This window comes from Natator depressus, chromosome 4 (genome assembly GCF_965152275.1).
Source record: "Natator depressus isolate rNatDep1 chromosome 4, rNatDep2.hap1, whole genome shotgun sequence".
Taxonomy (NCBI): Eukaryota; Metazoa; Chordata; order Testudines; family Cheloniidae; genus Natator; species Natator depressus.
In genome coordinates, this window is record NC_134237.1 from 95,263,708 (window position 1) to 95,278,599 (window position 14,892).

The 14,892-nt window shown below is 39.8% G+C and overlaps 1 protein-coding gene across 4 annotated transcripts in view; it reads right to left on the bottom strand.

The window, feature by feature from the left end:
- Positions 1–14,573, bottom strand: part of SLC30A9 (solute carrier family 30 member 9) — a 59,066-nt gene extending 44,493 nt beyond the window's left edge. Inside the window, exons 1-4 of one of the 4 annotated variants that reach the window (XR_012639347.1) lie at positions 14,314–14,573; positions 11,555–11,713; positions 6,114–6,176; positions 2,857–2,956 (exon numbers count right to left, since the gene is read on the bottom strand). Coding sequence is in view for 2 of the 4 variants with exons in the window: in XM_074951496.1 (XP_074807597.1) it covers positions 2,857–2,956; positions 6,114–6,176; positions 11,555–11,713; positions 14,314–14,410 (419 nt within the window). In the remaining 2 variants the exon portion in view is untranslated. The remainder of the gene's footprint in view (positions 1–2,856; positions 2,957–6,113; positions 6,177–11,554; positions 11,714–14,313) is intronic. The other 3 variants (XR_012639348.1, XM_074951496.1, XM_074951495.1) reach the window with 3 other exon arrangements.
- Positions 14,574–14,892: the final 319 nt, after the last annotated feature.

The window sequence follows — 14,892 nt, forward strand, 5'->3', positions numbered from 1 at the left end:
CTTTTGTACAGCTGACTTCTAAAAGTTTCTGCAGGCTGAATCTCATTACATGAATGTTTTCAATTCCAACAAACTGGAATCTAATGTTAGCATAGTTGCCTTCATTTCATACCCTTTACCTGCTGCGCTGTTTGCCATTGCATTAAGCTTAGGCTGAGTGTCCATGACATACATGTAGTGATGAGCAGGGTTGGCTATACTGATTGCATTCAGCATATTTTCATCCTCCAGACATGTGGCACTGAAACTTGAAAGAGGCTGATTGCATCTGCAAATGGCAGCCTCTTTATTTCTGTGATAATATAACACTGGGAATCTTCCTTTGCTTCTAAATTTGGAGCTACTTATCAACCTATTCTCCTCTAGGTGCTTATAAAAACTGATTTAATCATTTGATACCTGGAAAGTTACTGGAACAAAGTTAGGCTGACTGGTCTATAATTCCCCAGGTCCTCTTTGTTCCCCTTTTTAAAGGTAGGTACTACATTTTCCCTTCTCCAGTCCTTGGGACCTCACACATCCTCCATGAGTTCTCAAAGATAATTGCTAACAGTGCTGAGATTGCTTCAGGTAGTTCCTGAAGTACCCTGAGGTACATTACATATTCATGACAACTTGAATATATCTAACTTATCTAAATATTAACTACCCTGTTCTTTCCCTATTCTGGCTTGTGTTCCTTCCCCTTTTTGTTAATATGAACTACGTTAAGATTCTGGTCACAATTAACTTTTTTAGAGAAGACTGAAGCAAAATAGGCATTCAACACCACAGCCTTCTTGGTGTAGTCAATTAGCAGCTCTCTTTCTTCACTAAGTAGTAGACCTATGCTTTCCTTTGTCTTTTTCGTGCTCCTAAAGTATTTATAGAACCTCTTCTCCTGCCTTCTGTGCCCCTTGCTAAGTATAACTCATTTTGTTTCTTAGCCTTTCTGATTTTGCTCGGATATCTATATGCTTGTGCTATACTTTTGTACTCTCAGTTAGGAATTGGTCCATGATTCCACTTTCTATATATTCCTTTTTGATTTTCAGGTCATTAAAGAGCTCCTCATGCCATCAAATTGGCCTCTTACTATTCTTCCTATCTTTCCTTCACTTTGGGATAGTTTTCTTTTGTGACTTTAATATTGTCTCTTCTAGAAACTGCCAGCTTTTCTGAACTGCTTATTCCCCTTACATTTTCTCACTGTGGAACCTTACTTATTAGTTCTCAAGTTTGTTAAAATCTGCTTTTTAAAAGTCCATTGTCCTTATTCTGCTGCTCTCACTTCCTTTCCTTAGAGTCATGAACTCTATTTCATGATCACTTTCACCCAAATTGCCTTCCACCTTCAGATTCACAATTCCTTCTGGTTAGTCAGAATCAAGTTTAAAATGGCTGTCCCCCCAGTTACTTCCTCCAGCATCTGAATCAAGACACTCAGATTATAGAAGATGTTTATATATAAAATAGGAATTAATTTGATTTTATCACAGTAACTAACCTATGGTCCTATTATTTCTGTCCAGAACTTCCTATGTAAAAGCCAACACATATTTTCAAATTAATCTGCCTATAGGGAAAATAAATTATGATAAACTGATTTCACTTAATTAAGACCTTTGGCTGGTCTAAGATACTAGGGTGATAAGACAAACCCAGAGCAGAAATAGAATTTAAAGATTGTAACTGCTATAAAAGTCACCAAAACTTTCATATTTAATGGAGAGTGAGTCAAGGTAGGTGAGGTAATATCTTTTATTGGACCAACTTTTGCTGGTGGAAAGGACAAGGTTTTGAGCATTACAGTACTCTTCCTCAGGTCTGGAGAAGGTACCCTGAGTGTCAGAGCTAAAGACAAGGTGGGACATATTGTTAAGCAGAAGGGTCATCTCTATGCGTGAAACCCTTCTGCTTAACAATATGTCCCACTTTGTATTTGTCTCAAGACACTCAGGGTCCCTTCTCCAGACCTGAGGAAGAGCACTGTAATGCTCAAAACCTTGTCCTTTCCACCAGCAAAAGTTGGTCCAATAAAAGATATTACCTCACCTACCTTTGTCTTTTGTATCCTGGGACAAACATGGCAACACCAGCACCACCACTGCAAACAACTTATTTAATAAAGGTCAAACAGGATTTTATAAATGAGATCACACCTTTGAATTGTGTTATTTGAATGGATGCCAGCAATGGAGACACTAAAGAGAGTTAAATATACATTTAAGTAACAATAACCATAGTCCAGAAAGATACATGTGATTAAGTCAGGATAATAGTGAGAGTTAAGTCTTAATTTGGCAACATATAATTAATATTATATCTGTTTACAAATGCTTAAGTACCTTAAGTTTAAAATGAAGCTTCTTATGGCTTTTAAGTGGGGTTTCATATTTTAGAGATTTGCATGGTTACTAACTGCTGCTACAAGGCTGCCTGTGCACCCTGTGAAAAGCTGGCTGTCCCAGAGATAGCATTTTCTCTTCAGTGACTAATGGGATTTGCATTTCTTGGCATGCAGAGTCAGCACTCTAGAGAACAGGAAGGATAGAGTTGTTGGAAAGAGAACTTAAATGAAGTTCATTTTGTTTTAAAAGTATATATATTGAACTATTACAATGCCCCTTTAAAAGAATAGGAAAGAGTTTGAATCCATCAGCCACCATGATTGCAATTAGCTTGAAGCTTAGTCATTTTCAAACGAAGCATCAGCTCAGTCAGTCTACAATTTATTATGTATATTGGAGCGGCGCCTAGACATTTCAGTCAGGATTAGTGACCCACGCTGCTAAGCCATTCTTCACCTCTGAAACACATACGAACAAGTCAAAAATATATTGACAATTATACTTTAACTCACTTAAACTACTGTACCTGGATTTAAGACAGAACTCATTTATTGCTCTGACACCAGTGATGAAATTATTTTGCGTGTATTTTGGTCCATACTCTCTCTTTTTAAGAACTGCTTTAACTAAAAAAAAACAAAAACAAAAACAAAAAACGCATTATCAAGTGTAATTAAAAGTCATATGGAGCATGCCCTGAAAGACAATTTAGCCCTACGTGAAATCATGGGAAATCATGAGTTTACCCCATTTAAATGGAAACATATAAATTCTTCCTTCCTGCCAGGGATTCTGGGATAAAGACATTTAATGAGAGAAATAAAAGAGGAAGGTACTCTGATAGGAAAATTATTAATTTTCTGGACAGAATGGAAATAAACATTATTAAGAACAGAGTAATTTAACTTAATTTTGACATTTAATATAATAAAAATAGCTATTCTGGCAACAAAAAAAAGCAGATATAAACAAAGTTCTAATCAGTCACTGGTGGCCAAAGACTTTGCAAATTATTTTCTAATCTCAGTAGTTAATTATTTTGCTATTGCTTCAGATCTTTTCAGACCTAAACCAGAACTGAAACAGACTGTACCCTTCACTTCTTTATTTTTTTAAATACTCCACCTAGTACTTTCCAGAGTTCTCTCTCTTCAAATTGCCATACTGTGCTTTGTGGATTATAGAACAGTTAAAAGTACACATTCCTTATTTATATGTAATATCTAGCTAGGAGATTCTACTATAAACTTTTCAGAATCCGATGCACAAGCAGGAGACCATGAGAATACATACAATTTTAAATACAAATTTATCTCACTTCCAGTTATGCCATTCTTGGCTGCTTGTCACCCAAGTATAATGTCCTTACAGTGATTTATAATTTTAAAATCACTATTAAGTTTACTTCTGTTAATATTTTAGGTAGGTCGCCATTAAAGAACAGTTACAGTTGATGAAGTATATTAGGTGTATTAAAGGAGAACAGAGATCTTTGAAAATTTACAATTCATAGATTAAGGCCAGAAGAGACCTCTAGGATTCTAGTCTGACCACCTCCAGAACAGAGGCCTTAAGTCTTCACCCAGTAATTTCTGCATCAAGCCCATGCAACTTTTGCTGGAGCTATAGCATATCTTTTAGAAAGATATCTAGTCCTGATTTAAAGTCTTCAACTGATTGAAAATCCACCACATTTCTTGGTAACTTGTTCCAATGGTTAACTATCCTCAATGTTAACGCTTGTGCCTTCCTTCTGGTCTGAATTCTGGAAGATTTGAAGCAAAAGGTTTCAGTTGACACTGAGCAACCCACAGGCATTACAGATTTCAGCATTTATTTACAAAAATTCTGGTGTATTTATTGTATCCAGTGGGTTTTTTAATCTACAACACTGTTTTAAAGTAAATGTTCAGCATCTAATAGTATGTGCTGCATCATGATCTACCCCAGATTGGTCTTTGGATCTAATGGACACTAACACAGAGTTTCTTGGGCACTGGAATGGAAGAGAACAATTGTCAAATAGAGAAAATGGCTCTTGCATGCTTTAATTTTTGTTCTTTAAACTTGTTCAAGGGTTTGTTTAACAACTTTCATATCTTGGGATATGCATTAGCAACAGTTGACAAAGTATCCACTCAATATTTCAAAATAGAAGACAAACTTGAAAAATAATTTGAGTTTTAAGTTTCCACAGTAATGTAATAAAAAAAAGTTTAAAAAATTATTTTAAAAAAACAACCCACTAAACATCACACAAATTTTAAGGTGAAGAGTGTCCCCTTTAAGAGTTTTCAGTGTTTTGTTATTTTGTTACTATTTGTAACAGTAAATATTTAGGATACAGTTGTGCCTAAAGGCCTATATAGTCCCACTGAGCTGAGCATCATACAAATACACAAGAGGGAATCCTTGCCCTGAAGGGCTTACAATTTAAAGACACAAAGGATGCGTCTTCACTAGGAAAAAGTTGTGGGTTTGTTTGCTTTACAGTGAGTTAGCTATCTCTTTATACAAAAGACACCTTTCCTTAGCAAAAATAGGCCCACATTGAAGGTTAGAGGATGTGAACAGAACATACAAGGAAACGAGTAGGGTGAAGTATTGACACAGATGTCAGATTTCAGAGTAACAGCCGTGTTAGTCTGTATTCGCAAAAAGAAAAGGAGTACTTGTGGCACCTACTACTTGGTTAGTCTCTAACGTGCCACAAGTACTCCTTTTCTTTTTGACACAGATGTGTTAATTACATGTACTATAGTTGGGGGAAGAGGGGAGAAATGAGGGTTAACTGGGCTTAAAGTAAGGAAGTAGAAGAGGAGAGAGGAGGAATAGGCAGAGTATCACCTGTCTAGCCAGGATCAGCAGCCTGAGTTTTGTAGGTATTGGAGCAGAGGCAAGTCTTAAAAAAGGATTTAAAGGAAGATAAAGTAGCAACCATTCAGATTTTATCAGGGAGTTTTTCCCATGCATAAGGTGCAGAGTGGTTAAAAGCACAGAGGTGGTTAAAGAAGAAGGTAACTGGTAAGTAGCAAAGGCTAGGAGTACTGGTGGAGATAAGGCAGTAGTCAACATGACAATAGGTTAGATCAGCTAGGTAGGCTAGGGTTAAGTTATGGGAAGTCTTAAAGATAAAGACAAGGAAGCTTGTATGTGTTGCAGGTGTGAAGAGGGAAGCCCAGGAAGGAGGGGGTTGACATGGTCAGAATGACAAACCAAGAAGGTGTTTTAGCTGCAGCATTCTTAATAGACTTGATGCTGTTTTTCACCATGTTAAGAGGAGAAAGGAGGGCTTGAGGCTGGGAGCAGGGGAAGAGATCAAAAATCTCTGTTTTGGCCATGCTGAGTTTTAGATGTTGACTGGATATCCCTGAAGACATGAAAGACAAGCTGAGATACTAGACTGGATGAAGGGAGATAAATCTATACATCCGCTTTATCTGTGATTTATCAGCTTAAAGTGGTAGTTAAAGCCACACTTATGGCAGCAACACTATTTCTAATTATTCACTCCATCTCTGAGTAGCTCTATTTTCAGAAGACATTCTCTAAAATAAACAGACACCAAATGGAAAGTTGATATGTGAATGTTTTTCCACAAACATGTATGTAAGTAAGCCCAAGACATGATCTACCTTACACACTTCCTACTTACTCATGGGCCTCCTAATGTTCAAAGATGATTTCCTTCAAGTCTTATAACTTCTAAAGTCCGAAAGATACCTTAAAAGGAAACACCACACCCTAACAACTGTAACATTGCAACATAACATACATGTTTACCTTTTATTTGGATTGGCTCTTGCAATAAAAGTGGTTTTTGGCCTGCACTGCTGGTATCCCGTGCTGTAAAAAATAAAAAACGCTCACTGCTGATTCATGTAAACAATTATAATTAAATAAAATAAAAGACTATTGTTAGCAAGGCCAACAGAGAATTGCACAAAGTTATTTACTATCATGTGAATTAAAAAATTGACAACCTTTAGCTCATTGTACTGTATTTGTGAATACTCTCAGATAATGTGAATTACAGAATGTATAGATAATACACATTAATTTACCACTGAAAGTTGAAATTTGATATTCAACAAAGTTGTTAGGGGTTTCACTGTATTGTAGGCTATTTGAAAATAGTAACGGATCAAAATGTTTTCAGCTGCATCTTTATAGTTCTGGAAAAACTCGATGCAAAATTTTACCATGTAAGTAGTAAGAATTGAGGTTTGCATTTACTTCCCCATTAAGATAATGAAGTCTAAAACTGTATTTTCTGTCTGCAGAAAATATCACAAATGCTTTGGTTTACAGATTAAAAACCATGTGAGGACCTGGAAACATTTTAAACAAAAAAGTTAAGATTCTGAAGAACACAGTAGCTTATGAAAAATCAAAATCCACAGATTTTCTTGTGTCATGAATTTCTGTTGAAACTGGACAACAGAAGTATATTAGCTTGTATTTGGAATTTGAAGATATAGTTACTCCTCATCAAATCACAGACAATCAAAAGTTGTTTTACTAAAAAGAGAATGGGACACCGTATAGCAAAAGGGAAAAATATGTATTTCCAGATACTAGGCTCATTGCAAACTATCAACGTACAGTAATTTGAGTGTGTTCTAATCACAAATAAGAAATGTTATCAGATAGTTCAAATGCATGTCTGAATATTTATTCTGAAAATCACCATCTTAACTCACTGTAACATCAGAATAAAATCCTTATGATTCCAACAAACAGATCTAGCACTGTGTTTAGTACACTAGCACTGGATGTTTGCCACACATCTGCTATCGATAGCAAAATTAAAACTAATTTTATTGAAACTGAAGCAATTTGGAGTACTCAGAAGATCTTAAGGATTCTTCAAATAGGTCTATGTTGCTTAATGAAAAGCTCCTGACTTAACATCTGATTTGAATGATTCAAAAGTCAAATATTCTTATAGCTTTGGCTACACAACTACTCTTTTAAGTCAAGCAAGTAACCATTAGATATAACAGGAACTACCAAGAAGGTCTAACATGGTCTGAGTATATTTTTGTGCGAAAGACAGAAGTAACAGTAAGAAAAACACAAAGAACAGTTTCTAATGTATTTGCACTGATCTTGCCGCAAGTGAGTTTGGAAAAGCCTTAAAATAACTCAGCCCCTTTCTTCCTTTTGAAAAGTGTTACCTGCTCTCTGGATAGCCTGAAGAACAGCAATGTTAAAAAATGGTTCAAAATAAATAAGATACTCTTTGCTGTTCATTTCTCATCATACTCAAAAACAATGGGCATTGACAAACTATTATTCTTCATATGCACAGACAAGATTGTCTGGCATATTTGCTTCCAGAGTTTGCCAGAAGTCACCCTCTGTTGTACAGATAAACTTTTTTCTTGTTCAAAAACGTACCTCAGTGACATTATTTAATGAAAGGTTATGCCATAAACTTTCATAGGAAAAAAATAATTACACATCAGATATCAAGATTTATATTTGACTGTTCAGACAGCATTAAGTACCCTTTTAAAATATATTACCCTGCTCTCGAGACTTGACAACAAACACAATGAACCAACAAGAAAAGAATGAAGTATTATAATTCAGAACTGCTGATCTTTGGGTGGGCAGAGATTGAGATGCCCTTTAAACATTAATAAATTAATCTTCAGAATGCCCAGTCAGGTAGAAAAATATCCCATTTTTTACTTATAGGGAAATGGAGGCGCAGGAAGGTTGACAGACTTACCTAAGGACATAATCACTAAAAATTGAGGTTACTTACTTGTAACTAGAGGTGCTTGGAGATGTATGGTTCCTATCTGTATTCCGCATGTGGCTACACATGTGCTCCACATGCCTGAGACAGGAGATTTGTAGCAAGTAGTGTCCGTTGATCCGCACATAAGCAGTTGCTCTCCCTGTTCTCGCAATCAAAGGCATAAAGGGCAAAGTAGACCAATGCCTCTCCAGTTTCTTCTTACCATGAATCAGATAGGATATGAAGCAGAAGGGAAGGAGGGCAGGCAGTGGAATACAAATAAAGACTACACATCTCAAAGAACCTCCAATTACAGGTAAGTAACCTCCATTTCTTCAAGTGCTGATCCCTATGTTTCTTCCACACATGGGTGATTGGTAAGCAGTATTAAAATAAGTGGAGGGCTCGAGGATGCAGTTGGTATGAATGCCCCCACAACTGCAGATGCTAAGGAAGCCTAGACCAGAGCACAATGCTTCATAAAGACGTGGACGCACCTGCAGGTAGCTGTCTTACAAATATCCAGTACTTGGTACTTCTCAAAGAGATGCCATTGAGGTTTTATACGCTCAGAGTGGGCCCTCATCCCATCCAGGGGAAGAATATGTGCCAACTGATAACATGGAAATATGTATCCAGAGACCCACATAGAGAGTTTCTGTGCCGATAATATGCCATCACCATCGCTCTGCTATTGTGACTAATGGTCTTTGTATTTTCCTAATTGCTTCTGTTCTATGCAGAGAAGAGGACAAGATCCGTTTGACAGGGAGGAAGTGCAGCCTCTTTTCCTTGCCGGAAAGAGGCGGCTTTGGGAAGAATATCAGTAAACAAAGAGGCTGGCTCATGTGAAACTCTGAAATAACCTTGGGGATGAATTTCAGGAGGAGATGAAGGGAGATCTTTTCTCTGTGAAATATGGCATTCTGTAGGTTTAACGCGAGTGCTCCCAGTTTGCTCACCGACATGGCCAATGTGATGGCAACCTTCCCGGAGAGGTGTGACATGGACCATGTGGCCATTGATTCCAATGGTGATCTGGTAAGAGCTGACAGGACCAAGCTGAAGTCCTTTGGTGGTATAGGTTTCGACACCAGCAGGAAGGTCCTAATGAGACCTTTCAAGAATCAAATTGTGATTGAGTACGACAGAGTAGCCTTCCACTAGAGGATGAAAGGCATTGATAGCTGAAAGTCCACCTGGCAGCAAACTAAAAGAAAGCTCTAACATTTTGAAGGATAGAAGATAGTCTAAAATGACAAGGACACCTGCTGATTCTGGTGATAACTGATTCTGTTGCGGCCAGGTACAGAAACACCTCCATTTAGCTAAACAGCATTTTCTAGTGGAGATTCTTCTGCTGTTATTAAGGATAGTTTGGATGGCCTCAGACCATGAACATTCCAAAACTGATGACCATCCAACTTCCAGGCCATGAGATTAAGAAGGTCTGGGTTGGGATGTCTGATCCTGCCCTTGTCCTGAGTTAAAAGATCCAAAAAGGGTTGAATACAGCTAGGAGGGTAGGATGACATTTGTAGAAATTCCAGAAACCAAAACTGCCTGGGCTGATTGGGTGTGATGAGGACAACCCTGGCACTGTCATGGCGAATTTTGCCGAGTACCTGAGGTAGCAGGGGGATAGTAGGAAAGAAATACCTCAGATGGTCCATCCAGAATAACACAAGGGCATCATCCCTGGAGTCTCGGCCTAATGATGCTCTGGAACAGTAGAGGTTGAATTTCTTGCTTGATTGTGACGAGAATAGGTCCCAAGATGGTGTTACCCACTTGGTGAAGAATTCAAGACAGAATTGTGTATTTCCCACTCACGGTCTATGGAGAAGTGCCTGCTGAGATTGTCCACCAGAGTATTCTGCACATCTGGTAGGTAAGTCACTGCCTCTATACTCAGAGGAAGAGATTTTGCTCCTCCGTTTACATAAAAAGCCCCATCACGTTGTCCGATATTAGGTGGGGAGACCTTATGAGGGAGAAAAATGTGTTGCAGGCTAGAAAAACTGCCCTCATCTCCAGCAGATTTATCTGCAATCTGGCCTACCATGGGGACCACGCACCACGTGTAGTGTGATTGTCCATATGTGCTCCCCATATTATGAATAATGCATCAGTGATTAGGGTTGTGTCAGGGATGGGTGGAAAAAAGGGGACTCGCACTTGCACCTGGTCTGGTTTCGTTCACCATACGAGAGAGGCACTGACTTCTGGTGGGATTGTTACACTGGTATTCATGTTGTCCTTGTCCACTGAATAAACAAACTGCAGCCAGGCCTACAGGCAGCAAATGCAGAGTCTGGCAAACAGTGTTATGTATGTAGGAAAAGACAGACCCTGATTGTGGTGCAAGATTTCAGCATGACTTGATTTATCAGGCTATGAATAGCCTGAAATAGGTCTTTAAGAAGGTAGGCTTTTCCTGAGGATGACTCTAGGTCACTCCGATAAAAATCTATAGTCCTTGTGGAAGTCAAAGTGGAATTTTCTCTGTTTACACAGACCCCCAGTGATGTCAGAAGGTGCAGTAAGACAAGGATTACCAACAGACCCTCCAGACTTTATCTACTCATTAGTAGGCAGTCATCTATATACAGGAAGATGGTGCGGCCATTGCACCTCATCTGGGCCGTCCTCACAGAGAAGACTTTCGTGAAGAGCCTCAGTGCCGTCACCAGCTTGAATGGAAGTACTTGGAATTGGTAGTGCTTCTGTCCTACCAGGAATCTGAGGCATCTGGCTTAAGACTGAAGAAAAATAAGACCTTAAGGCAGCTGTAGGGAGAGTATTCGAGTAGGAATTCCAGGGCCATACAGTTTCACAACAGTAAAAGTTGCCCATGGGCTTCTCCACCACATTAAATGTTACATAATTTACTACTTGTGGCCATTGCCAGATTAACAGTTCTACAGGATGAAATCCTCTATACTCAGAACACCAACAGCTTAAACAGCAGATTACGCTCTCACCATTTTGCCTCAAGCATGAGGGGAAGGAATTACTACTAATCAGCATGTTCAATTTTTATGCCAATTCAGTCTTTAACAACAACTCATTTTATACAAGTAACTAAACAGGTTGGAAGGAGCAGATTGCTAAACTGTACAGGCATCCCATTATCTATCCCTTGAGCCATCCAATCCCTCTCCAACACTTATTTATTTAAAAATGCATTTACAAAAAGGAAATGTATCTAAGTTTTTACCCATGCTCGTTCACTTGATATACAGGAGGGAGGTTTGACCATTTCCAAATTCTGCAGTTTTAGCATAATAATACATACAGTTCTACATTGTGATCTGTTTTTAATTGCACAAGGCAAACTAACAGAATCATTAGCTGAATAAATGCTCTAATATATCTGCTCCTTTTAAATATAAAACAGGCGAGAACCATGTCCGATACATTCACACACTACAGGACTACTAAGATGGAAACAAATGTAAAGCACACCAACCTGTTCCAGCTTTGTGCACAGCTCCTTCAGGGCCTGGTACAGGGCCTTTTTTCTGACCATCAGAAGTGTAAACTCTCACTTGACTCAGTGATTGGACTGGTAGACGACTGCATGGCAGTATGCGAGAGAGACTTCCACATTTCATCGAGCCTTGCCATCCTGAGGGGAAAAAAAGGTTTACACATACCAGTTTGAGAAGAAAAGAGAAAGTGTGTGTCAATAGGAGTTGCTGAGATTAGTTGTGGAAATTAGCTTTTAATAAATATTTTTGCTCAGTTTACCTGTGTGCTCAAATTTCGTAAACTCTACACAGCTAAAACTAGTCCTTCTCAAGCATTTTAACACACAAATATACTGTCATATTTTTTGCTAAGTTTCTCACATAGCCTAGTCCTTTGAAACACTGCACATGAGATTCTCTTAAAGTTATCTAACAGAAAAGATACTTTAAGATTGTCTAACTGCTCGATTAAACCCTATTTTAATCACCCTCTGCACAAAACCGTCTTTATAACGGGCAAAATACTTGGCAGTCAGAGAGGATATTACAGTAGAATGACAATGGCATACATTGCAAAACTATTAGCAAGATAATCCTAACAGTTTTGTCCTTTAATCCCACTTCCCATACCCCCCAAAAAATACTCTAATTGACTAAATATGTAATAGATGTCTGCAATTCAGGTGTAATATCTTAACCCACAACATAAAAGCCACAATTAAAGTGTGATTTACAGTGTGATACATAAATATTACATACAAACATTTTCTCTGTGTTTGCAGAGAGACAACAACACTTACTAGGCAATTGCTAGTGTTAAAAGACCGGCCCAAAGTATACCAAATTTACTGAACACAGTTCTGGTCCATCAGCATTAGCAGCCAAACTTCTGTTAAGCAACATAAGCCAGCAATCAAAGCATCAACAAAATTAACAGACCTTCTCACACATAAAATGCATATGTCTCCTCTGCAAATATAACTTCATCCACCACTGAAATGCAATCACCTACTAAAAAAACAAAACAAAACAAAAAACCTGGTGTGGTGTCTTTGAGAAATACTTAGAAAATCAAGTACTGCTAATCTTACTTGCATTGCATATAACTGGACATTAAACAGAGGACTACATGATTATTACACAAGTCATCTCACAACACAACCATAGAGGTATGTTTGGTAAAAACATGCACTCCATAAAAATTCCTTACAGTCTTTTACATACATTATGTCCCACTACAGCTAGAACAGGTACATCTGAATATAAATGTACTGTACACAAAATATACATAAGTTATATTAATGTCAAAGTGATTCAGACAATAAAAGGCCTTTAAATACCATGCCAAAGTTCAATATGCTCTGCTAAACACGTGTCTAATAAATAAGAAATTACAGAAACAACACTTTATGGTACTTGACAAATGCATACTTTTAAACCCAACTGTATTTTGAATTTATCTACATTTTGGGGGCATTTCACATTCAGTCAAAGAGGAAACCTCTTGATAACGGACTAAAATAATTCAGCCATTACATTCTTGCTTCAAATTATTGTCTATTTTCAGAAACTGTCTGTGATATACACTGGAAAGTTTACTTAAGAGTACTAGGCAGCTTTTTATATAAAACAGCAGTACAGCACTAGTTTTGGAGAAAATAACTATATGAAAAGAATGATATGGATTCTACAAAGGCAAGAAACTAGCTTGTTCAAAGCACTATATTTAGAGCTAGAGCTATTGACCAGGGTTGGGAGGATCACTCTAAAATGCTATGTAGACATACCCAAACAAGCTCTTCTCCCGCTAACAACCACATGATCATAAAACTGACTAGCTGCAGGTTTTTATTGCTAGTGAACTCAAAGGACAAGCAATTTCTGAACCTTCTTCCCATCATACAAGAAAATATATAAAATATTTTTATTAAAAATATTGGGTTTCACAAGCTGCCAATGTGGCCCTAGACATCACAAAGATTAAGTACCTGATCTACAGGAAGTCATCATGTAATTTACTCAACTACTTCCTTTTCATAGAAGTTCAGATACAAAAAAGACCTCTTAAGTCACATTAGTTTATCCCCCTTAACATTCAGTGCAGTACTGTTTCCTCCAGTTTATTATCCAGTACTTTTATGCAGCACTTTTTGCCTCATCGCACACTGATTATTTCAATCAATTTCAACAGGGAGTAGGTGAGAGAGGCTGTTAGCAACACAGCACAGCAGACAGGCAATTTTTAAATGACAGAGGTCAAGTTGAGAAAACATTGGGGGTGCTGCTCCCTTTAGCACAGTGGACAGACGAAGAGTGAGGCTAAGGGCTACGGAATATGAATTATGATGGGACCTCGGGAAGGCGCTGAGTTGGTGAGAGGGAGCACTGAAGATGAGAGGATAAGGAACAAACGGGAATAGGGGAGTGTAATTAAAGACCACCAGGTTGTGGCAAATTGTGAGAACATGACGGATCGTGGAGTGGGAGAGACAGAAGGTTTTAAGAGGGTTTTGGAAATATAAGACGATGGGGCGGTCTCGGTGGGATAAGCTTAGGGGGCCTTTGGGGCGGCACTGCATGGGGGGGGGGGAAGTGCGGGGAGCCCAGCTCACAGGGGGAGGCTGCGAGGAGGGTCTGGCAGCGTGACCGTGCAGGAGGGGTAACGTGGGGCGGAGACGCCCTAGGAGAGCTGTGGAAACAGCGCCGCCCGGGAGAAAGGGGCTGGAGAGCCCGGCTTGCCCCGCCGGCCCCCACTCACCGTGGCAGACCCGGCTGAGCTGCGCCGCCTGGCACCGCAGGTACAACCGGTAGAGGCAGCGCCATCCCCGCCTCTGGGCGGCCAGAGCCGGCATCATCCTCGCCTGCTGGCCGGACTCGCGCACGCAGGGCCGGCGTCGCCGGGCTCCGCGAGGGAGGGAGAGGCAGCCGCTCTCATTGGAGCGCCCGGCGCCGGCCAGCCGGCGGGGCAGGGGGGCGGCCCCCCAGGAGACCAGAGCGGCGGGAGCGGTAGGAGTCGCGGGACCCGGATGTAAAACGGTGCGCACTCAGGCCGCGCCGGACCCCGGACAGACACGCGCCTCCGCCCTCGTGAACGCGCAAGCGCGAGGAGGGGCGCGCGCATGCCTCCAGTGCCAGGAGGAGGCTCTTTGTGCGGGTGGCTGGGAGGCGCAGTGGTTAGCCCAGCCGCCTGGGACAGGAGGTAAGTGGCAGGTTCTAGTCCTGTCTGCCCGTTCGCTCGCTGCCAGGTGGTGGGGAAGGCGCTGGGATCACCGACTACGCCCAGCCCGTATAATGAATTGGCGACCGTGAGGATTTTGTTCACAGTGTCGAAATTTAC